This window comes from Saccoglossus kowalevskii, chromosome 16 (assembly GCF_978046115.1).
Source record: "Saccoglossus kowalevskii chromosome 16, keSacKowa6.1, whole genome shotgun sequence".
NCBI lineage: Eukaryota > Metazoa > Hemichordata > Enteropneusta > Harrimaniidae > Saccoglossus > Saccoglossus kowalevskii.
In genome coordinates, this window is record NC_140656.1 from 2,672,802 (window position 1) to 2,698,155 (window position 25,354).

At 39.5% G+C, this 25,354-nt stretch overlaps 1 protein-coding gene across 1 annotated transcript in view; it reads right to left on the reverse strand.

The window, feature by feature from the left end:
- Window positions 1–23,140, reverse strand: part of LOC100367570 (sodium-dependent serotonin transporter-like) — a 32,719-nt gene extending 9,579 nt beyond the window's left edge. The window contains exons 1-6 of the mRNA XM_085491437.1: window positions 22,763–23,140; window positions 13,588–13,722; window positions 9,802–10,030; window positions 2,754–2,892; window positions 2,348–2,482; window positions 2,120–2,223 (exon numbers count right to left, since the gene is read on the reverse strand). Coding sequence (XP_085347563.1) covers window positions 2,120–2,223; window positions 2,348–2,482; window positions 2,754–2,892; window positions 9,802–10,030; window positions 13,588–13,722; window positions 22,763–23,102 — 1,082 coding nt within the window. The 5' untranslated portion in view covers window positions 23,103–23,140. The remainder of the gene's footprint in view (window positions 1–2,119; window positions 2,224–2,347; window positions 2,483–2,753; window positions 2,893–9,801; window positions 10,031–13,587; window positions 13,723–22,762) is intronic.
- Between the last annotated feature and the right edge of the window lie 2,214 nt (window positions 23,141–25,354).

The window sequence follows — 25,354 nt, forward strand, 5'->3', positions numbered from 1 at the left end:
TCACAGCACGGAGCCAGTCAGCCTGATGGCACGGGCCTAGCCAACCTGATGGCACGGAACCAGTCAACTTGATGACACGAAGCCAGTCAACCTGATGACACGGGGCCAGTCAACCTAATGGCACGGAACCAGTCAGCCTGATGGCACGGCCCAGCCAACCTGATTGCACGGAGCCAGTCAGCCTGATGGCACGGAGCCAGTCATTCTGATGACATGGAACCAGTCAGCCTGATGTCACGGGCCTAGCCAACCTGATGGCACGGAACCAGTCAACCTGATGGCACGGAGCCAGTCAGCCTGATGGCACGTACCCAGCCAACCTGATGACACGAAGCCAGCCAACCGCCAGCCAACCTGATGACACAGAGCCAGCCAACCTGATGACACGAAGCCAGTTAACCTGATGACACGGAGCCAGTCAACCGAATGGCACAGACCCAGCCAACCTGATGACACAGACCCACCCAACCTCATTGCACGGAGCCAGTCAACCTGATGACACGAAGCCAGTCAACCTTATTGCACGTAACCAGTTAGCCTGATGGCACGGGCCCAGCCAACCTGATTGCATGGAACCAGCCAACCTGGTGACACGGAGCCAGTCAGCCTGATGGCACGGACCCAGCCAATCTCATGGCATGGAGCCAGTCAGCCTGATGGTGCGGAGACAGTCTCCCTGATGACACGGACCCAGCCAACCTGATGACACGGAACCTATCAACCTGATGGCACGGACCCAGCCAACCTCATGGCACGGAGCCTGTCAGCCTAATGGCACGGAACCAGTCAACCTGATGACACGGAGCCAGTCTACCTGATGACACGGAGCCAGTCAACCTCATGGCATGGAACCAGTCAGCCTGATGGCACATGCCCAGCCAACCTGATTGCATGGAACCAGTCAACCTGATGTCACTGAGCCAGTTAGCCTGATGACACGGAACCAGTCAACCTGATAACACGGACCCAGCCAACCAGATGGCACGGAACCAGTCAACATGATGACACGGAGCCAGTCTACCTGATGACACGGAGCCAGTCAATCTCATGGCACGGAACCAGTCAGCCTGATGCATGGAGCCAGCCAACCTGATGACACGGAACCTGTCAACCTGATGACACATAGGCAGTAAACCTGATGGCACGAACCCAGCCAACCTGATGGCACGGACCTAGCGAACCTGATGACAAGGACCCGGCCAACCTCATGGCACGGAGCCAGTCAGTCTGATGGCATGGAACCAGTCAGTCTGATGACACGAAACCAGCCAACCTGATGACACAGACCCAGCCAACCTGATGACACGGAACCGGTCAACCTGATGACACGAAGCCAGCCAACCTGATGACACAAAGCCAGTCAACCTGATGACATAGAGCCATTCAACCTGATGGCATGGAGGCAGTAAACCTGATGGCACGGACCCAGCCAACCCGATGACACGGACCCAGCCAACCTGATGACATGGAACCTGTCAACCTGATGGCACATAGGCAGTAAATCTGATGGCACGGACCCAGCCAACCCGATGACACGGACCCAGCCAACCTGATGACATGGAACCTGTCAACCTGATGGCACATAGGCAGTAAATCTGATGGCACGGACCCAGCCAACCTGATGACACGGAACCTGTCAACCTGATGACACGGACCCAGCCAACCTGATGACACAGACCCAGCCAACCTGATGACATGGAACCTGTCAACCTGATGGCACATAGGCAGTAAATCTGATGGCACGGACCCAGCCAACCTGATGACACGGAACCTGTCAACCTGATGACACGGACCCAGCCAACCTGATGACACGGACCCAGCCAACCTGATGACACGGAGCCAGTCAACCTGATGGCACGGACCCAGCCAACCTGATGACACGGATCCAGCCAACCTGATGACACGGAACCTGTCAACCTGATGGCACGTAGGCAGTAAACCTGATGACACGGACCCAGTCAACCCGATGACACGGAACCTGTCAACCTGATGACACGGAACATGTCAACCTGATGACACGGAACCTGTCAACCTGATGGAACGTAGGCAGTCAGCCTGATGCATGGAGCCAGCCAACCTAATATAATCTGAAATGGTCAATACCACGCTGAAGTCTTACCTATAACAATTATTGTGAAATTTATTATAGCTAGCTAGAGCTAGTATGACACCAAAACCAGGTCCCAATGAAAAGAATATCTGTACAGCGGCGTCAATCCAAACCTGAAATATACATAAATATATTATTTAGTAATACTCTGATATATCTTTTTTTGTTTTTGGAACAGTTGTAATGAATATTAAGCAAACAGCCTTTCGAGCTGTACTGGTAATGTGGGTAACTTACCCCTGTACTGAGTAGAGGCTCCCATCTTGGAGTGATGTAGTAAAGTATGCCTTGCCTGGAACCAGGTAAAGTTATGCCTCGTATTAAGAGAATGGTTAGGATGATATACGGCGCAGTCGCAGTCACCCACACAACCTGAAACAATAGCAACAAACCAACAGTATGCCAAATTAATCACAGCGGTCACAGGGCGCTGATGAAAAATTAGAAGATGTGGGCAAGGATGATTCACCTGCAGACGTGGCCGAGGATGATGAAAGCTCATAAGGTAGGAACGAGTATGATGAAGGACCAAAGGCCTGGACGAGGGTGACGAAGAACTGCAGAGCGGGAACAAAAATGTCAAATGCCAAGTATCTTACCCAAAGCGATGCCCACACCTGAAGCTATATTAACGTGATCATACCTTTCCAGACCCTTTGATTCCTTTCCATAAACTGAAATATACGATGACAAAGACAGCCAATAGACATATTGCTAATTCCCATCGTACCATTCCCACGTTTCCAATCCCATCTGACAAATGCGACTGCAACACTTTTCGTCTGCAATGAAATGGGCAATGATACACATTCGTTATTATAGCTACTTCACTCGTTGAAAATAAGGGGTTAACCAGTTTCAAATCACAGGGGGGCTGGAAGAGTGTCACCAGTGCAATTATGGTCGTCCTTTTTGTACAATTTATTCTTGAATGTTCACTGTAGCACCTTGCATGCATTAGTTGTTCTCAACAAATTTTCCAGTCACCACAAATGTTCATCCCTAACTTCTTCAGACGAGATGTTAATTTGTAATGGCATTTAGATAATGTTCTAGAACTAAATGTTGTGACCTAAGATGTCTCAACATTTCAACGAAGGCACGAAAGATACCAGGGACATACCAGACAATTATAGATGCAGTCCCCGTGAAGAGATACGAGATTTAGTTGTAGATGCAAGTTTTTATTACATACCGCACTGCAGCACCAACACATAAGGCTACATAAAACACCCTCCACCTACTTCTAATTCCCTAACCGTGATGACTATAACGCCAGGAAATGCTCGAATACGGACGACAATATACATTATGAAACATGGCAGTGACCAGACTAGCTTAATTGATATATGCTACTTTGCTCACCAATTACGGGTGTGGGAAAAACACGATTATCGTTCTAGCACAATTTAGTAAAACGACTGAATCGAAAAATATCAATTTAAATCATTTTTGTTGTTGTTTTCTTTGAAAACAGGGAAATGTTTTGACATTCGCGACCTTGGCACTTGCATGAATAATGTGGAAAACGTGTGAGTGAGTATATAACTCTAATATTACTGGTTCTTATCTCAGATTGAGTCGAAAAATATGAAACAATATTGCAGAATTGGCGACGCGTGGACTGATTGCCAATTATCGTGATAATGGACCACCAAGGTGTACACAAGATATGAAATAAAACTAGTTCCTTACAGCAATGACCTGACAACTCTGTTCAAGGTAGGCCCCTTTTCCTTATAACAAAAGCGGTAGTAAATCACGCTTCAAAGCAATCGCACATTTCAGTGCGTTCTCAGCAGGTGATCGAACTATGGAGATTTCTGCTCTCTGAAGCCGGGGCTCTCTCGGGATTAAAGTTGACATTAAAGGATCGCTTTATTAAAAACAATAAGCTGTTGATAAGCAAACCGGTAGTATAAATCAAACAATAGTAGAGGGCGATGAATGGACCAGTAATTGATTGCTTTTAAACGCAATCAATTCAAAAATGTGCTGTGCTTTACATTTAGTTTAGAGAGGTTCCTTAAATAGCGCAGAATGTTATGCAATCCAATGCAGTAATAGCTTGGTCATATTTGTACACGTTGCACGAAGCTGGCTACCTATTGGCTTGTTAATAATTTCCGCGCAAGTTATCTTACATTTCTATACAAGTGATATTGCTTGGTGATTACGTAAAGGTGAATTTACCAAGGTATTATCAACAAATTAAGAAAGAAGAAAATTACGTAACATTTTTAAACAAACAAAATAGTTATGTAAATTACTATGACATCAACAGTAGCAATGCTAAATGATGACGACAAATGTATGGAAAGTCATGACTGTTAGCCATTTACCATAACTTGGTTTCAATTCACCGAATACGATGTTGTATTGTGATGTACAATCATCGTTATGTGATGTCATCCATTATAATAATGTTGTATTGTGATGTACAATCATAGTTATGTGACGTCATCCATTATAATAATGTTATTTATTATTTATTTATATATTCCATAAATATTTTTCATGTCTTTTTCATGAACTAACTACTGTGAATTTCATAAAAGTATGAACTAACTACTGTGAATTTCATAAAAGTATGAACTAACTACTGTGAATTTCATAAAAGTATGAACTAACTACTGTGAATTTCATAAAAGTATGAACTAACTACTGTGAATTTCATGAAAGTATGAACTAACTATTGTGAATTTCATAAAAGTATGAACTAACTACTGTGAATTTCATAAAAGTATGAACTAACTACTGTGAATTTCATAAAAATATGAACTAACTACTGTGAATTTCATAAAAGTATGAACTAACTACTGTGAATTTCATAAAAGTATGAACGGTGTTAATGGACATATATGGTATGGTGGAACACATGAAGATTCTGGCGGTTCTTTTGAATATAGTAGCCATTAAATAACGCCAATTATATACGAGTCTCTGTGAGTTTAGTTGTTTTCATAATTCATTGAATCACCATAACATGTATAACTTTTGTGTATAAAACACATTCACGTTAACAAGTGTTTAGAAATACAATGGGTATCAAATAAAGGAACCCATTGACAATAATAACAGTTTATTTAGAACACGGTCAACAGCTCGCGTTCGCATGCGCACTGACTTGCTTTCACAAGAACCGATCGTTCGCATCCGAAGATAAAACAATGTCGTCGTTCGCTGTAGTTAATTAATGCACATCATAAGTTCCTGTTAGTACAACGCATCAGATAACAAACTAGTGCCAATCAGTTAGCATGCTCGTTGGCAAGAATGTAAACAAATGACGTCATATTCATTACACGTGCTTTTAAATTCAATGGACGTTTTATAAAAATGAATATGCAAGCGTAGATAGAATGTCTCAAAGCGCGCAAGTGTATCTCTATTATTATAGTATATAATGCATATCAAAATACACCAGGTTTCATGAAGACGTGAAGTTGTTTTATGAACATTCAGATTCAGAAGATGTTTTGACAGGCTATAGAAACCATCTTGTAACGCCCATTACCCATGAGTCTTTGCAGGGTTTCTTTATTCATTTGCAAATTTACTGTCACGAAAAATGTGTCAACAAATGTGTTTAAAACGCTTCAAATTACAGTGATTTGTACAAGTAGTACATTATCGTCTGGCACAATACGTTAAATTATTGCGAAAGTGAAGAAGTGTCAAATGAAAGGTTAAAGGTTATATACGGGCTAAAGGTCAAGTTAATTTCAATTGCCATTTGAAATTTATAAATATATATAAATATTTTATTTAAAACAAATTCACGTCTTGACGAAACCTTATTCATGTGTGTTGTGCATAATATACTAGTATATAAGCTTCTAAGGTCCGTATGTGACCTCAATAACCTATTCTTTATGTTGTTGCCTGCCAAGCAGTATCACACATTTCACCTTTTGTCTTTTGGTCACCTTTGGTCTTGTATGCCGGCCTTTTTTATGATTAAACTTGTGACCACTAATTCTGAGTTTGCATATATATATTCTCTATAATTTACTCTGTTTAAAATTATATTAAAATTTACTGTAGTACCATGGATTTAGTTTTTTCTGCATTAATTTCACTTTTCCACAATACTATATAATTTGCTTCTATTTGATAATCAGGCATTTTATTTTCTCCAATTATTCGGTTTCTTGTATTGATTTTCCCTATTCTCTAGTTTGTTTCTATTTTGCTACATATGTTATACCAATATCTGGCCATTATTTTGTAAATGAATTCTAAGATTGAGTGTTCTCATAATCCCGACAAACCGCTATAGGTGTACCTGTCCAAGATGGCGTCCTCGCCGTTCGTGTAGTCATTCGTGTAGGCATACAAGTGTTCAATGTGGCGTCCTTGCGTTCGTGATGATATAACAATTCGTGCCTAGGGTAATGTCCCTGTCGTTCGTGTTGGCACAGAAGAACATATTCAAAATGGTGTTTTTGCTGGTTGTGTGGATATAATAGTACGTGTCCAAGATGGCGTCATTGTAGTTCGAGTTGGCATAGAAGCACGTATCCAAGATGGCAGCCTAGCCCATATCAGCATTTCACATATTCAACACTATCGTTATCTGTGTCGTTAATACCCTGGTAGCATTCCGCTCATCTAGATCAGGCACGTTTCTTAGCAATATCTTCAAATATCTCACTGATTTGTGTTTTAGTCTGTACGACCAAATTGCCATAACCACATTCTGAGTAGTGAAGGCTATTCTACAGAACTATTCATTTTTAACAGGGAATGCTGACCAAGATGGACATTTAAGTGAAGGCGAAATGTTAATGGGAAAACATTTTCTTTTTTTCCCATTTCCACCACTGCTTTTGCCTCGTTTCGTGCATTTCCCGCTCAAAGAAGACATTTGGAGGGGAAAAAACAAGGCCATTTTCTTTTTTCATATTCATCACAGTTTAATACCTCAGTTACCATTATGTATCAATATAATAATTACTCCAGTCAATAGACGTCTCTATGCATAACTTGTGATTGTACAGTACATGCGTGTACTAATATTGGCGGCGGTTTTATACCGACAGAACGCATCCATGCGTTCGTAACGAGCGCAACTTAAAATCCCACTTAGCTTTTATTTCATTAGCACCGTATTGTACGTACTAGGTCAGTTTTGGTAACACGCCTAATCATATCTGATAGAAGAAAAATGGACCCTTCTTCCAAATCCCCTTTTCGCAATTGATTGGGCGAAACAAACAGTAGAGAAACAACAGGTTGACAACAAAAGCGACAAAGTGGTTCCACATGAACCCCGTGTTTGTCGTTTTGATGTCGAGTTATTCTGATACTGTCTTTGTCTAGCTTTCTATTCAGTTAGCTGGCAATAAATGTGTTATTAGCCTGTAATGGAAATGGAGCCTGTGTTGAAACGATGGTGTAGACCGCAGAGATGGCGAGCACACTCTTGTGTAGGCCGTTACGCAGTGACGGAGCAAAGTGCAGGAAACACTAATGACCGAGGTAGCGTTGCTATATAACTATATTTCAACTCGTAATTATAGTATCGTTGTTAAAAAAAAGAAATCATGAAAAGAATAAAACCCATTGACTCCAACGTTAACTTAACTAACACCTCTGGCGTTGACGTTGTTTGCTTGAATGGATTAATTTTTGTTATTGTGATATGGACAGTGGGGTTAAGTGATTAACTCACTATATGTATTTATATTGTAAACAGCATCTTGTCCAGCTGTCAACACTACAAATGATATTATAGATTGTCATCATAGATGGCTTCACACGATTGATCTTTTCTATATCAATGCGCCATATTATTTGAATGTATCATTTCAAATCGTCAAACGGAGCGATATATTGTTTTGTTTTTCTCAGCGGACCTTTCTAAATGTCTATGCGCTTGAAAGTGTTCCTTGTGCCACGCGCGATTTATTTGACTGTTTTTTAATAACTATACGGTGACACATAACAAGAGTTGTTTTAATTATTAAGTTGAGCGCGAAATAGTATTTGAAGATACGTATTCAATATTTTTTTTTCAAATAATTTCTCAATTACAACAACTGCAGAGGGATCCTTTAAAAATATATCTAAACCATGAGTTTAGACGTTGTCCATCTCACTTAAAAACAGCAATAACATCACTAATGAAAAACCGCTTTAGATATTTATTATGGTGAATTTCTATAGCGCGGTCTACCAGTACTCGGGACACGGAAGTCGACAGACCTTCATTTTTGATATAGAACGCGCACTTAAAAATTAAGATTAATTGATCACCTGTGGATTTTTATAAGCCGCCGTATAGTATGATTAGAAACCAGTCAGTGTTCATTTCAGTCTCCAATTGGCTGACTTGATTAATTAATTCACATAGTGCCTAAAATCGTCTTAGCGTATTCGTTGTGTTTTTAATATCAAATAAGCGTGACTAATATTGACTTGACCTCACAGTAATTCATGCCACGTTATTATGATGTATGGAAGAATTGGAGGGCTCTCTATAAAAATACGTCATCATCGACTTTAACTAACTTAGTCTGGCGATTTTAAAGTTTGGACCCCTCCCCATAAAAAAATTCTGTATCTGCCCCTGCCGCACCGTACTACAACTTCCTTAAATTAATATTTACATATCTTGAACCCTAGCGCCGGTGCCTATAAAGGGTGTCAGGGGTATATATGTTGTTTAAGGTCCCCTGTGTGAGGGACAGTACACTGGAGCTAAACCTGTTATCATCCCCATTCGCTAGGATGGCATCCACCAAAATTTAATACCGTGTGATTGGTTGCGTGCTCAGATTGCTCTGTGGGGTGAGTTGTTGGACGAGGGAAATGCTCATCCGTTGTGATAAGGGCGATCTGTATGTCACCCATGTGTACTTCGTCCTCCGCCTGAACAAACTTGACCGCACCGAAAAAGATATTCATTTAAATTCTGAATATTTTTTAATGAAACGAACACACCGTCGGTACATATCCGTCATGACTCATCCTATTAGATACCGAGTCGAGTTAAAATAAAAACCACTACACAGCTTATCTGATAGCAGCAGCAGTGTTTATATGAAAACACTCCTTATAGTTGGTATGACGTCCGTTCCATCCCAGCTTCACACCAAATATTGTTTTACAATTATGCTAATTGCTCGATAATATTATTTCTGGGATCATTAAAATTAGTCGTAAACGGAACTTGATATTATCAGAAAACAACGACATATAAGACTTTGATACGTTTTAGTAGATAATCAGTAAGCCGATATGAATACGTGTCTTTATACTAAGATGGGATTCTCATCAAAGGAGGTTAGTATTAGTGGCCTCTCCATCATAACCCTATTAGTACAATTGTTATTTTAACGTATTTGTGTGAGACTAGAAACATCATTTGTTGAGGTCAAGGCTAGAGTTTATTTTGCGGACGGGTATGGTAGTTATGGCGACGTCATTAGAGGCGGCTGCACGACATTTTGCACGAGGGACCGAGATCTAAAATCTAGACCCTCTGAAACGCCATTTCTTGCGTTTTGAAGGGTAAATGTTGCTGACACAAAGGGATTTCAGCTTGATTTTGGGGGCGAGTGCCCCCTCTGCCCCTCCCTTCACGGTGCCGCCGCCACTGGTCATTGGACGAGTATCCTAAACATATGACGTGTTCATTACAACATTTATAACATCCTAGACAAGACCATTGAATGAATACTTACTGAAAAAATTCTGCGGCTGGAGAGGACCGTGATATCGCGGAAAAGTTGCTGGAAGTTTCATTATCGAGTGTGAAAGAGGTACAGTTGACTGTGTTCCAAGCATTGTCGCAACTGGTCCATGGTAAGGTAGTTGTAAACGAAGACACAAGGTAGTAAATGGCCCAGGCGATGACGGTGTTGTAGAAGAACGATGTGTACATATCGATAATACACAGGGCAAAACCGATACCTTTAATGAAATATAGGGTCAACCATTAGTTGGGGAAAGTAAATAAATCGACAATATAGACAGTAGAGAAATCCCACAGTTCAATTGTGGCCGCACGTGGCTGCTCATTAACCGGTGAATACAATGTTACGAATCGAGCTTTAATAACACTGGTAATAAATGAACAACGACATCCGTATTCACAGATAATTTGATGCGTTAAGTTGTTCACCACCAGACTTTCTCGCCCAAATTTTCTGCGCCTTTTTCTTATAATATTCAATATTTCTGAAAATGAATCCTTATTTTAAAGTCAACAGACAACTTAATCTGAGTCAATTTCAGTTTTTACTCGAAAACTTGGGCTATTTTTGTTCCAATCTTTTGAAAGAACAGACTTTTGAAGAGCAGACTATAAACGTGTCTATTTTTGTGAATTTGTGATAAAAAGTGGGAACTGGTGGTGAAAAGGTTAAATATTTTAATTTAATATCATTACGAATATGTAGATCAACCAGCCACAAAGCGCACTCCGTGTATTAATATAGTTACCGTGTTTCGTATAACATATTATACGAAAGACATGACTCGATATTAGACATTTCCAGACCACAACATTATGCTGAACAGTGCAAATACTATATTAAGTCGAATGGTTTGAATATTGTTATGAGTAGTTAATTTGCAGACAAAATTCAATGAGTGCCCACTACATTGTGTCTCCATAATGGTAGCATTGTTCGTATACCCAATTTATACATGCTTAATTACATTGCTATACCGCGGTGACAATTGATAAAACACGCATTGAATGCAGTCCACTATTACGGCTTGTGTTACGATTCTGATTGCTCCCATTGTTTAGCAAAAACGCTATTATATAACGGTCAATGTGAGTTGACTTAAGATAATTCTTTCGATACCAGGTTTATACACGAGAAAGACAATTATAGCGACACCCACGGTCATTATGTTATTAACTGTCAGTCATTAGTGCATACCAACAAACCAATACACGATATCAAAATAAAATATCCTGTCAAATGATATGATTGAATTCAAAGCAATCAGTCGAATGGTCTGAGGGCAATATCCAAAGCAATCAGTCGAATGGTCTGAGGGCAATATCCAAAGCAATCTATCAAATGGACTGTGGGCAATATCCAAAGCAATCTATCAAATGGACTGTGGGCAATATCCAAAGCAATCTATCAAATGGACTGTGAGCAATATCCAAAGCAATCTATCAAATGGACTGTGGGCAATATCCAAAGCAATCTATCAAATGGACTGTGGGCAATATCCAAAGCAATCTATCAAATGGACTGTGGGCAATATCCAAAGCAATCTATCAAATGGACTGTGGGCAATATCCAAAGCAATCTATCAAATGGACTGTGGGCAATATCCAAAGCAATCTATCAAATGGACTGTGGGCAATATCCAAAGCAATCTATCAAATGGTCTGAGGGCAATATCCAAAGCAATCTATCAAATGGACTGTGGGCAATATCCAAAGCAATCTATCAAATGGACTGTGGGCAATATCCAAAGCAATCTATCAAATGGACTGTGGGCAATATCCAAAGCAATCTATCAAATGGACTGTGGGCAATATCCAAAGCAATCTATCAAATGGATTGTGGGCAATATCCAAAGCAATCTATCAAATGGACTGTGGGCAATATCCAAAGCAATCTATCAAATGGACTGTGGGCAATATCCAAAGCAATCTATCAAATGGACTGTGGGCAATATCCAAAGCAATCTATCAAATGGACTGTGGGCAATATCCAAAGCAATCTATCAAATGGACTGTGGGCAATATCCAAAGCAATCTATCAAATGGACTGTGGGCATTATCCAAAGCAATCTATCATATGGACTGAGGGCAATATCCAAAGCAATCTATCAAATGGACTGTGGGCAATATCCAAAGCAATCTATCAAATGGACTGTGGGCAATATCCAAAGCAATCTATCAAATGGACTGTGGGCAATATCCAAAGCAATCTATCAAATGGACTGTGGGCAATATCCAAAGCGATCTATCAAATGGATTGTGGGCAATATCCAAAGCAATCTATCAAATGGACTGTGGGCAATATCCAAAGCAATCTATCAAATGGACTGTGGGCAATATCCAAAGCAATCTATCAAATGGACTGTGGGCAATATCCAAAGCAATCTATCAAATGGACTGTGGGCAATATCCAAAGCAATCTATCAAATGGACTGTGGGCAATATCCAAAGCAATCTATCAAATGGACTGTGGGCAATATCCAAAGCAATCTATCAAATGGACTGTGGGCAATATCCAAAGCAATCTATCAAATGGACTGTGGGCAATATCCAAAGCAATCTATCAAATGGACTGTGGGCAATATCCAAAGCAATCTATCAAATGGACTGTGGGCAATATCCAAAGCAATCTATCAAATGGACTGTGGGCAATATCCAAAGCAATCTATCAAATGGACTGTGGGCAATATCCAAAGCAATCTATCAAATGGACTGTGGGCAATATCCAAAGCAATCTATCAAATGGACTGTGGGCAATATCCAAAGCAATCTATCAAATGGACTGTGGGCAATATCCAAAGCAATCTATCAAATGGACTGTGGGCAATATCCAAAGCAATCTATCAAATGGTCTGAGGGCAATATCCAAAGCAATCTATCAAATGGACTGTGGGCAATATCCAAAGCAATCTATCAAATGGACTGTGGGCAATATCCAAAGCAATCTATCAAATGGACTGTGGGCAATATCCAAAGCAATCTATCAAATGGACTGTCGGCAATATCCAAAGCAATCTATCAAATGGACTGTGGGCAATATCCAAAGCAATCTATCAAATGGTCTGAGGGCAATATTCAAAGCAATCTATCAAATGGACTGTGGGCAATATCCAAAGCAATCTATCAAATGGACTGTGGGCAATATCCAAAGCAGCCCGTACAATAACATAATTGAATTTAGGGCAATATTCAAAGCAGTCTGTCAAATGGACTGAGGGCAATATCGCTATCAACCAGTTCAATAGAATGATTGGTTTTGGATTCTGTCGATTGGAATGATTTGGCTGAGGTCAATATTTCTAGCATCTCGCCAATGAAATAATTGCACTGAAGCAATATCCCAAGCTGCCCATCCAATGAAATGAGCGAACCAAGGGTAATATCCCAAGCTTCCTATCCAATGAAATGAGCGAACCAAGGGTAATATCCCAAGCTGAATATCCAATGAAATGAGCGAACCAAGGGTAATATCCCAAGCTGAATATCCAATGAAATGGGCGGACCAAGGGTAATATCCCAAGCTTCCTATCCAATGAAATGAGCGAACCAAGGGTAATATCCCAAGCTTCCTATCCAATGAAATGAGCGAACTAATGGTAATATCCCAAGCTGCCTATCCAATGAAATGAGCGAACCAAGGGTAATATCCCAAGCTTCCTATCCAATGAAATGAGCGGACCAAGGGTAATATTCCAAGCCGCCTACCCAATGAAATGAGCGAACCAAGGGTAATATCCCAAGCTTCCTATCCAATGAAATGTTTGTACTTTCTTACCTTTGAAAATAGGACATATCCTTCTCCACAAACTGATTGCTCCGGAGCGGTGATACTGGCCGAGAGACAACTCTAGATAGAATAGCGGCACACCACCGAACACCGCCATTATTAAATACGGAACGAGGAAAGCACCTGAAATGCATTATAAATATATGATTTATTTTGTACTATGGCCACGGGCCTATGGTACATAGTAAATTTATCATACACATTATTGATGCATTATACAAATAAAATGATCATTGCCATGATATTGTTGATTTAGTGAACGTTGCCATGATATTGTTGATTTAGTGAACGTTGCCATGATATTATTGATTTAGTGAACGTTGCCATGATATTATTGATTTAGTGAACGATGCCATTATATTATTGATTTAGTGAACGTTGCCATGATATTATTGATTTAGTGAACGATGCCATGATATTATTGATTTAGTGAACGTTGCCATGATATTGTTGATTTAGTGAACGATGCCATGATATTATTGATTTAGTGAACGATGCCATGATATTATTGATATAGTGAACGTTGCCATGATATTATTGATATAGTGAACGTTGCCATGATATTATTGATTTAGTGAACGTTGCCATAATATTGTTGATTTAGTGAACGTTGCCATGATATTGTTGATTTAGTGAACGATGCCATGATATTATTGATTTAGTGAACGTTGCCATGATATTATTGATTTAGTGAACGTTGCCATGATATTGTTGATTTAGTGAACGTTGCCATGATATTGTTGATTTAGTGAACGATGCCATGATATTATTGATTTAGTGAACGATGCCATGATATTATTGATTTAGTGAACGTTGCCATGATATTATTGATTTAGTGAACGATGCCATGATATTATTGATTTAGTGAACGATGACATGATATTGTTGATTTAGTGAACGATGCCATGATATTGTTGATTTAGTGAACGTTGCCATGATATTATTGATTTAGTGAACGTTACCATGGTATTATTGATTTAGTGAACGTTGCCATGATATTATTGATTTAGTGAACGTTGCCATGATATTATTGATTTAGTGAACGTTGCCATGATATTATTGATTTAGTGAATGTTGCCATGATATTATTGATTTAGTGAACGTTGCCATGATATTATTGATTTAGTGAATGTTGCCATGATATTGTTGATTTAGTGAACGTTGCCATTATATTATTGATTTAGTGGACGATGCAATGATATTATTGATATAGTGAAAGTTGCCATGATATTATTGATTTAGTGAACGTTGCCATGATATTATTGATTTAGTGAATGTTGCCATGATATTATTGATTTTGTGAACGTTGCCATGATATTATTGATTTAGTGAATGTTGCCATGATATTATTGATATAGTGAACATTGCCATGATATTATTGATTTAGTGAACGTTGCCATGATAGTATTGATTTAGTGAATGTTGCCATGATATTATTGATTTAGTGAACGTTGCCATGATATTATTGATTTAGTGAATGTTGCCATGATATTATTGATTTAGTGAACATTGCCATGATATTATTGATTTAGTGAACGTTGCCATGATATTGTGGATTTAGTGAATGTTGCCATGATATTGTGGATTTAGTGAACGTTGCCATGATATTATTGATTTAGTGAATGTTGCCATGATATTATTGATATAGTGAACATTGCCATGATATTATTGATTTAGTGAACGTTGCCATGATATTGTGGATTTAGTGAACGTTGCCATGATATTATTGATTTAGTGAATGTTGCCATGATATTATTGATATAGTGAACATTGCTATGATATTATTGATTTAGTGAACGTTGCCATGATATTGTTGATTTAGTGAACGTTGCCATTATATTATTGATTTAGTGAATGTTGCCATGATATTATTGATATAGTGAACATTGCCATGATATTATTGATTTAGTGAACGTTGCCATGATATTGTGGATTTAGTGAACGTTGCCATGATATTATTGATTTAGTGAATGTTGCCATGATATTATTGATATAGTGAACATTGCCATGATATTATTGATATAGTGAACGTTGCCATGATATTATTGATTTAGTGAACGTTGCCATGATATTATTGATATAGTGAACGATGCCATGATATTGTGGATTTAGTGAACATTGCCATGATATTATTGATTTAGTGAATGTTGCCATGATATTATTGATATAGTGAACATTGCCATGATATTATTGATTTAGTGAATGTTGCCATGATATTGTGGATTTAGTGAACGTTGCCATGATATTATTGATTTAGTGAATGTTGCCATGATATTATTGATATAGTGAACATTTCCATGATATTATTGATTTAGTGAACGTTGCCATTATATTGTGGATTTAGTGAACGTTGCCATTATATTGTTGATTTAGTGAACGTTGCCATGATATTGTTGATTTAGTGAACGTTGCCATGATATTGTTGATTTAGTGGACTTTGCCATGATATTGTTGATATAAACGTTTGCCATGGATAATGGATAGAGTGATAGCTATGGTAGGTGGATTAATACGGTGTGTGGGTAATTTGAGATAATGGTTAGAGTGATAGCTATGGTAGGTGGATTAATACGGTGTGTGGGTAATTTGAGATAATGGATAGAGTGATAGCTATGGTAGGTGGATGAATACGGTGTGTGGGTAATTTGAGATAATAGACAGAGTGATAGCTATTGTAGGTGGATTAATACGGTGTGTGGGTAATTTGAGATAATGGATAGAGTGATAGCTATGGTAGGTGGATTAATACGGTGTGTGGGTAATTTGAGATAATGGATAGAGTGATAGCTATGGTAGGTGGATTAATACGGTGTGTGGGTAATTTGAGATAATGGATAGAGTGATAGCTATGGATAGAGTGATAGCTATGGATAGAGTGATAGCTATGGATAGAGTGATAGCTATGGATAGAGTGATAGCTATGGATAGAGTGATAGCTATGGATGGAGTGATAGCTATGGATGGAGTGATAGCTATGGATAGAGTGATAGCTATGGATAGAGTGATAGCTATGGATAGAGTGATAGCTATGGATAGAGTGATAGCTATGGATGGAGTGATAGCTATGGATGGAGTGATAGCTGTGGATGGAGTGATAGCTATGGATAGAGTGATAGCTATGGATGGAGTGTTAGCTATGCATGGAGTGATAGCTATGGATAGAGTGGTAGCTATGGATAGAGTGGTAGCTATGGATAGAGTGATAGCTATGGATAGTGTGATAGCTATGGATAGTGTGATAGTTATGGATAGAGTGATAGCTATGGATAGTGTGATAGCTATGGATTGTGTGATAGTTATGGATAGTGTGACAGCTATGAATAGAGTGATAGCTATGGATAGAGTGATGGCTATGGATAGAGTGATAGATATGGATAGTGTGATAGCTATGGATAGAGTAATAGCTATGGATAGAGTGATAGCTATGGATGGAGTGATAGCTATGGATAGAGTGATAGCTATGGATAGAGTGATAGCTATGGATAGAGTGATAGCTATGGATAGAGTGATAGCTATGGATAGACTGATAGCTATGGATAGAGTTATAGCTATGGATGGAGTGATAGCTATGGACAGAGTGATAGCTATGGATAGAGTGATAGCTATGGATAGAGCGATAGCTATGGATAGGGTGATAGCTATGGATAGAATGATAGCTATGGATAGAGTGATAGCTATGGATAGTGTGATAGCTATGAATGGAGTTATAGCTATGGATGGAGTGATAGCTATGGATAGAGTGATAGCTATGGATAGAGTGATAGCTATGGATAGAGTGATAGCTATAAATAGAGTGATAGCTATGGATGGAGTGATAGCTATGGATAGAGTGATAGCTATGGATAGAGTGATAGCTATGGACAGAGTGGTAGCTATGGATGGAGTGATAGCTATGGGTAGAGTGATAGCTATGGATAGAGTGATAGCTATGGATAGAGTGATAGCTATGGATGGAGTGATAGCTATGGATAGAGTGATAGCTATGGATAGTGTGATAGCTATGGATAGAGTGATAGCTATGGATAGAGTGATAGCTATGGATAGAGTGATAGCTATGGATAGAGTGATAGCTATGGATGGAGTGATAGCTATGGATAGAGTGATAGCTATGGATAGTGTGATAGCTATGGATAGAGTGATAGCTATGGATAGAGTGGTAGCTATGGATAGAGTGATAGCTATGGATAGAGTGATAACTATGGATGGAGTGATAGCTATGGATAGAGTGATAGCTATGGATAGAGTGATAGCTATGGATAGAGTGATAGCTATGGTAGGTGGATTAAAGCATTGTTATGTGTAATGAGTAAGTAGATTGTTCTGGTATGAGGTATGATTGGCGTCAAAGGGCAATGGAAGAGTATATAGTGTAGCGGCTGGAGTGTAAACGCGTAATCATGACTAGCTAGCACAACCATCACGAACAAGAGTCAAGTATTGTGTCAGGTTGAGCGAATGGGTGTGAGATTGAATACTTATCTCGCTTTTTGAATGTTAGTTATAAGTATCAGTCTTATTTCTGGTCAATTAAGGTTAAATATCGGTAATATTGTTCCGATTTGGTATAAATAACCCGAACATTGCGTTAATAATATGCTCTTATGTAAGAACGGGTTGCGCGAATGTGCGTCGGGGTGCACACCCACCGCCAATGGGAGTAAAATAGTATGTCGGGTTGATTGAATGTGTGTCGAAGTGCACACACACCGCCAATGGGAGTAAAGGAGTGAGTCGGGTTGAGCGAATATGCGTCGGAGTGCACATCCTCCGCCAATGGGAGTAAAGGAGTGTGTCGGGTTGAGCGAATGTGCGTCGGAGTGCACACCCACCGCCAATGGGAGTAAAAGAGTGTGTCGGATTGATTGAATGTGCGTCGGAGTGCACACCCACCGCCAATGGGAGTAAAGGAGTGAGTCGGGTTGATTGAATGTGCGTCGGAGTGCACACCCACCGCCAATAGAGTACAGGAGTGTGTCGGGTTGATTGAATGTGCGTCGGAGTGCACATCCTCCGCCAATGGGAGTAAAAGAGTGTGTCGGATTGATTGAATGTGTGTCGAGTGCATACCCACCGCCAATGGGAGTAAAGGAGTGTGTCGGGTTGAGCGAATGTGCGTCGGAGTGCACACCCACCGCCAATAGAGTACAGGAGTGTGTCGGGTTGATTGAATGTGTGTCGCAGTGCACACCCACTGCCAATGGGAGTAAAGGAGTGTGTCGGGTTGAGCGATGTGCGTCGGAGTGCACACCCACCGCCAATGGGAATAAAGGAGTGTGTCGGGTTGATTGAATGTGCGTTGGAGTGCACACCTACCGCCAATAGTAGTAAAGGAGTGAGTCGGGTTGATTGAATGTGCGTCGGAGTGCACACCCACCGCCAATGGGAGTAAAGGAGTGTGTCGGGTTGATTGAATATGCGTTGGAGTGCACACCTACCGCCAATAGTAGTAAAGGAGTGAGTCGGGTTGATTGAATGTGTGTCGCAGTGCACACCCACCGCCAATGGGAGTAAAGGGGTGTGTCGGGTTGAGCGATGTGCGTCGGAGTGTACACCTACTGCCAATGGGAGTAAAGGAGTGAGTCGGGTTGATTGAATGTGCGTTGGAGTGCACACCTACCGCCAATAGTAGTAAAGGAGTGAGTCGGGTTGATTGAATATGCGTCGGAGTGCACACCTACCGCCAATAGTAGTAAAGGAGTGAGTCGGGTTGATTGAATGTGTGTCGCAGTGCACACCCACCGCCAATGGGAGTAAAGGGGTGTGTCGGGTTGAGCGATGTGCGTCGGAGTGTACACCTACTGCCAATGGGAGTAAAGGAGTGAGTCGGGTTGATTGAATGTGCATTGGAGTGCACACCTACCGCCAATGGGAGAAAAAGGATTGTGTCGGGTTGATTGAATGTGCATCGGAGTGCACACCACCGCCAATGGGAGTAAAGGAGTGTGTCGGGTTGAGCGAATGGGTGTGCAAAACATTCGCTTAGGGAACAATGTGATGCCTAGTAGCTACGTCGTACATAACAGTGATATAACCATTATCTGTACTATGTGAGCGATGGTACAAGCAGTCAATGAGTCAAGTGACAAGTTAAACTGACAGTCGTTTATATTAACGAGGTGATAGGGAAGTTAAATGTTCTGAGTTCATGTGACAGGCACGACGCAGCATTTGAGTCCACACAAAAGTTCACGTGATATCAACGGCTTTGTATCTGAGTTCGCGTGACCGACAAGACACATCACTCAGCCCTTTTTCACATTCAGACCTGTTGTTTCAATGACATCATATTTAATTGAAACATGTTATATTTAAAATAACGATTGATTGTTCGATAAATATTATTAAATATTGGTAAAAATGTATTTGAATCAAGATCTCGACTGGTAATCACAGTAAGTGCATATCATATGTTCACCGTTTGGTTCAAATTTATCGTTGAAAAATTAACGAGGATCTTTGTGATTATAACATGTACCTACCCGATTATAACATGTACTATACGATTATAACACGTACCTATACGATTATAACATGTACCTATCCAATTATAACATGTACCTACCCGATCATAACATGTACCTACCCGATTATAACATGTACTATACGATTATAACACGTATCTATTCGATTATAACATGTACCTACCCGATTATAACATGTACTATACGATAATAACATGTACCTATTCGATTATATAATAATACCTATCCGATTATAACATGTACCTATCAGACTATAACATTTACCTATCCGATTATAACATGTACCTATCCGATTATAACATGTACCTATCCGATTATAGCATGTACCCATCCGATTATAACATGTACCCATCCGATTATAGTATGTACCTATCCGATTATAACATGTACCTATTCGATTATAGTATGTACCTATCCGATTATAACATGTACCTACCCGATCATAACATGTACCTACCCGATCATAACATGTACCTACCCGATTATAACATGTACCCATCCGATCATAACATGTATCTATCCGATTATAACATGTACCTATCCGATTATAGCATGTACCCATCCGATTATAACATGTACTTATCGCATTATAACATGTACCTATTCGATTATAACATGTACCTATCCGATTATAACATGTACCTATCCGATTATAACATGTACCTATCCGATTATAGCATGTACCCATCCGATTATAACATGTACCCATCCGATTATAGTATGTACCTATCCGATTATAACATGTACCTATTCGATTATAGTATGTACCTATCCGATTATAACATGTACCCATCCGATTATAGTATGTACCTATCCGATTATAACATGTACCTATTCGATTATAGTATGTACCTATCCGATTATAACATGTACCTACCCGATTATAGTATGTACCTATCCGATTATAACATGTACCTATTCGATTATAGTATGTACCTATCCTATTATAACATGTACTTATCCGATTATAACATGTACCTATCCGAATATAGTATGTACCCATCCGATTATAACATGTACCTATACGATTATAACATGTATCTACCCAATTGTAACATGTACTATACGATTATAACATGTACCTAACTGAATATAACAGGTACCTATCCGATTATAACACGTATCTGTCTGATTATAACATGTACCTATCCGATCATAACATGTACCTATCCGATTATAACATGTACCTATCCGATTATAACATGTACCCATCCGATCATAACATGTACCTATCCGATTATAACATGTACCTATCCGATTATAGCATGTACCCATCCGATTATAACATGTACCCATCCGATCATAACATGTACCTATCCGATTATAACATGTACCTATTCGATTATAGCATGTACCTATCCGATTATAGCATGTACGCATCCGATTATAACATGTACTTATCGCATTACAACATGTACCTATCCGATTATAACATGTACCTACCCGATTATAACATGTACCCATCCGATTATAACATGTACCTATCCGATTATAGCATGTACCCATCCGATTGTAACATGTACTTATCCGATTATAACATGTACCCATCCGATTATAACATGTACCTACCCGATTATAACATGTACCTATCCGATTATAACATGTACCTATCCGATTATAGCAAGTACCCATCCGATTATAACATGTACCTATCCGATTATAGCATGTACCTATCCGATTATAACATGTACCTATCCGATTATAGCATGTACCCGTCCGATTGTAGCATATACTTATCCGATTATAACATGTACCTACCCGATTATAACATGTACCTATCCGATTATAACATGTACCTATCCGATTATAGCATGTACCCATCCGATTATAACATGTACCTATCCGATTATAGCATGTACCTATCCGATTATAACATGTATCTATCCGATTATAACATGTACCTATCCGATTATAACATGTACCTATCCGATTATAGCATGTACCCATCCGATTGTAACATGTACCTAATAATTTCACAGTTTTAGTCGGTATCTGGAGAAGTTAACTAATCGCGTGACTCACAATCACCAGAATAGCGATACGTAAAACGGGTTGGAATATTCTAAATTAAAAAACAAATGCCACGATGGATGTAGACGACATGTGTTTAATACGATATTATCAGGAGATGTCAAAAACGCTTGGTTCTCATTTAAAATGGCATTTCTTATTATCTCAACAATTCTTTAAAATGTCGAAATCACTGTGTAAACCAAAGAAAGTTGCCAGGACAACATTACAATGATAATGTAGGTGGAATTAGTCTGGTCACCGTACATTACTCATCCAGATCACATCTACTAAGATAGACGAATTGGTGGCAACTTCCGACAATCGGAATCAATTGATTCGTCTTGTCGACTACAAACATAGGCTTTTAAGCGATTACGCGGCCATTTCAGTTTCAGACGTCGTCCCCTAAAACACTCACACCCATAAATAAATCCACGTTTACAAACTCACATCTGTCTTGTTCTGAAATTCGTACGCTTCTAAAACACATAATGAATACCCTCACACACACACACATACACATAACTCAACCATGTCTAATTTCCAATATTCCCCGTAACATCTCCCTGCAATACTGATATCAAAGCACAGTAATTGGATTTAAATATAAAACTATCATGTTAGATGGCAGATTACGTCAAGGAACGATCAGACAGAAAATGACATACCTCCGCCGTTCTTGTAGCATATATACGGAAATCGCCAAACATTACCGAGATCTACTGCAAAACCAATCACGGACAACAAGAAGTCGATCTTCTTCCCCCACGTTTGACGCCCGTCTTGTGGTTCCATTTCCAGATCTTTCACGAGTCCCAATGTGCTCTCCGTGATCGGTACTTTTGTCATAGTTGGTCCGTCTACACTGCTGTTCTGTTGATAACCGTGTTTTATGTTGGTACTGGCATGAGAGCACGTCGTCAGCCCTGTAATACTATTAGTGCGTGCGGCGAACGTTGTGGTGCCACCCTTAGCGTCAAGCAAGGTGAGATGTACCTCGGACGACATGCCGTCGTTATCGTCAGGTTTAAGTGACCCGTTGACATCGGCGGACATCACATCAAAAGCTAAGTTGTCGAGACTCTTCGTAGTCTGCGTTTGTTGCGTGGTATGCGGCGGAGCATACTTGTTCATATTTGGGTTGTCCATGTTGAATTCTTGCTGCAAATAATTGGATCTTGTATAGAACGCAGCTTAGCGCATATATATTACGACACAGTTAAGGATAATCTTAAACAAATAACACCTATTAATTATAAAAAAAAGCACAGCAGATTGTTCAGTCCCTAAATGCTGGATGTAGTCTGAACATTGTTGCCGCGAAATCAGGTATACCACGCACCTGTTACTCTAGGTAATGTGAGATTGCCCGGTCGGTCTTGGATAAGAACAACAAATGTGTGTTATAGATGATTTGAGGGAGGCGACGTCAAAGTTGAAAATGAGGCTGATATTATGTCGCCTAGTTGTTTTAAAAACTCTGCATTCACAGCAATCCGAATATCCTGGAAACAACTTGACGACCTGAAATGAAAAGCGAAGATAATGAGCATATAATGAAGGATATTAGCCGAGACCACCCGAGAGTGGGCTGTCCAACCACGGTACAATTCCACTTAATATCAGAGGAAATTAACGTACAGCGCGATGAAATAAACAAGAGGTGACATGAGCAGAGTGCCTCGTACTCATACGAAAGACTGATTTGTCGCCCAATGACATTCCTGTACGTGTTAGCTACTTTCTTGGGGGAGCTGCCAGTCACCACTGATGGGTGGTGTTGCAAGTAAGAAGGCTAATTGGAAATGCGGATATTCTTTCAACGCTTGACGCAAATAAATGAGTAAAAAAAGATTGTTCGTTCGAATTTAAAACCAAAAAATACTCGATTTGTCAGAATTACGCAGTTGTTTGTGAGGCATCTACATACACATAGAGCGAGAAACATAATCTCGAGTTTACAGTAAAAAGTTATCATCTCTGTATTTAGATCACAGTGTGCCAAACCATTGGAAAGTAACCCAGACATCTCCCAGTTCACGTTTTAATCAATCCAATTGACCCCGGAATTGCTTACAGCCGACTATGATATTTATCTCTACTATCGGATGATATAGAACGATGCACAGTGCGTGAAGAGACCACGATGTTGTTCAATAACATAATTCCAAATTTTTGTATCAAGTCTTCCAAATGAAACGTCGATGTCACTGTTGGTGCAACATTACATACTTTAAAGTCTCGAATACTTTGATATATGGATACTTTACAAAAAGTAGAGACGTATTAATTCGTGCCTTTGTTTGAGCGAGGATATGTAAAAGTTATGTAATTTACGCAAACTGTTTTCTAGGGATTCTTTTCCTCTAAAAAGTGTACCAATATTTCGAAAGTATTCGAGGGAAAGTACCCCGTTTTAGTGGCACATCGCGTATGACTTTACCTATATGAGCGTCCCCGTAGAGTGATATGCGATGACGTACAACAACGCAGATATTGCCGGCATCCCAGTCTGGCACCAATTATCAGAATTGTATACTGTGAACAGATCGAATGAGTCGTACCTACATTTATCTCTGGCAACTAAATTTGGGATATTAGGATTCATATAGATAATGATATATGATTGTTTTATCCTTTGTTACGTAGAAAAATGTTGAGAAATGAAGAAAATATGTTTTCCATAGAACCCAATGAAATAAAACAATGCGGTACATAGAAAAATCACCACAAAAATATGTTCTGGTAGGATTATGAATATTTTGTTATTCTTAACTTAAAGAGATTTGGAAAGAATTGAATATTATATGACATCTATTATTTAATTATTAAGGATTTGTGGTATAAGGATACCGAAAATGAAGATATTTTATTAGAGAAAAAATAGTACGAAACATCATGGGAAATTGCACAAACTAGATCAGACATGTTTGACACGACTGTTATACCATGGTATCTTGAGATATGTCAGAGATGCACTATGTATGAGTTGAGCACAATTGCACAAACTAGATCATACATGTTTGACACGACTGTTATACCATGGTATCTTGAGATATGTCAGAGATGCACTATGTATGAGTTGAGCACAATTGCACAAACTAGATCAGACATGTTTGACACGACTGTTATACCATGGTATCTTGAGATATGTCAGAGATGCACTATGTATGAGTTGAGCACAATTGCACAAACTAGATCAGACATGTTTGACACGACTGTTATACCATGGTATCTTGAGATATGTCAGAGATGCACTA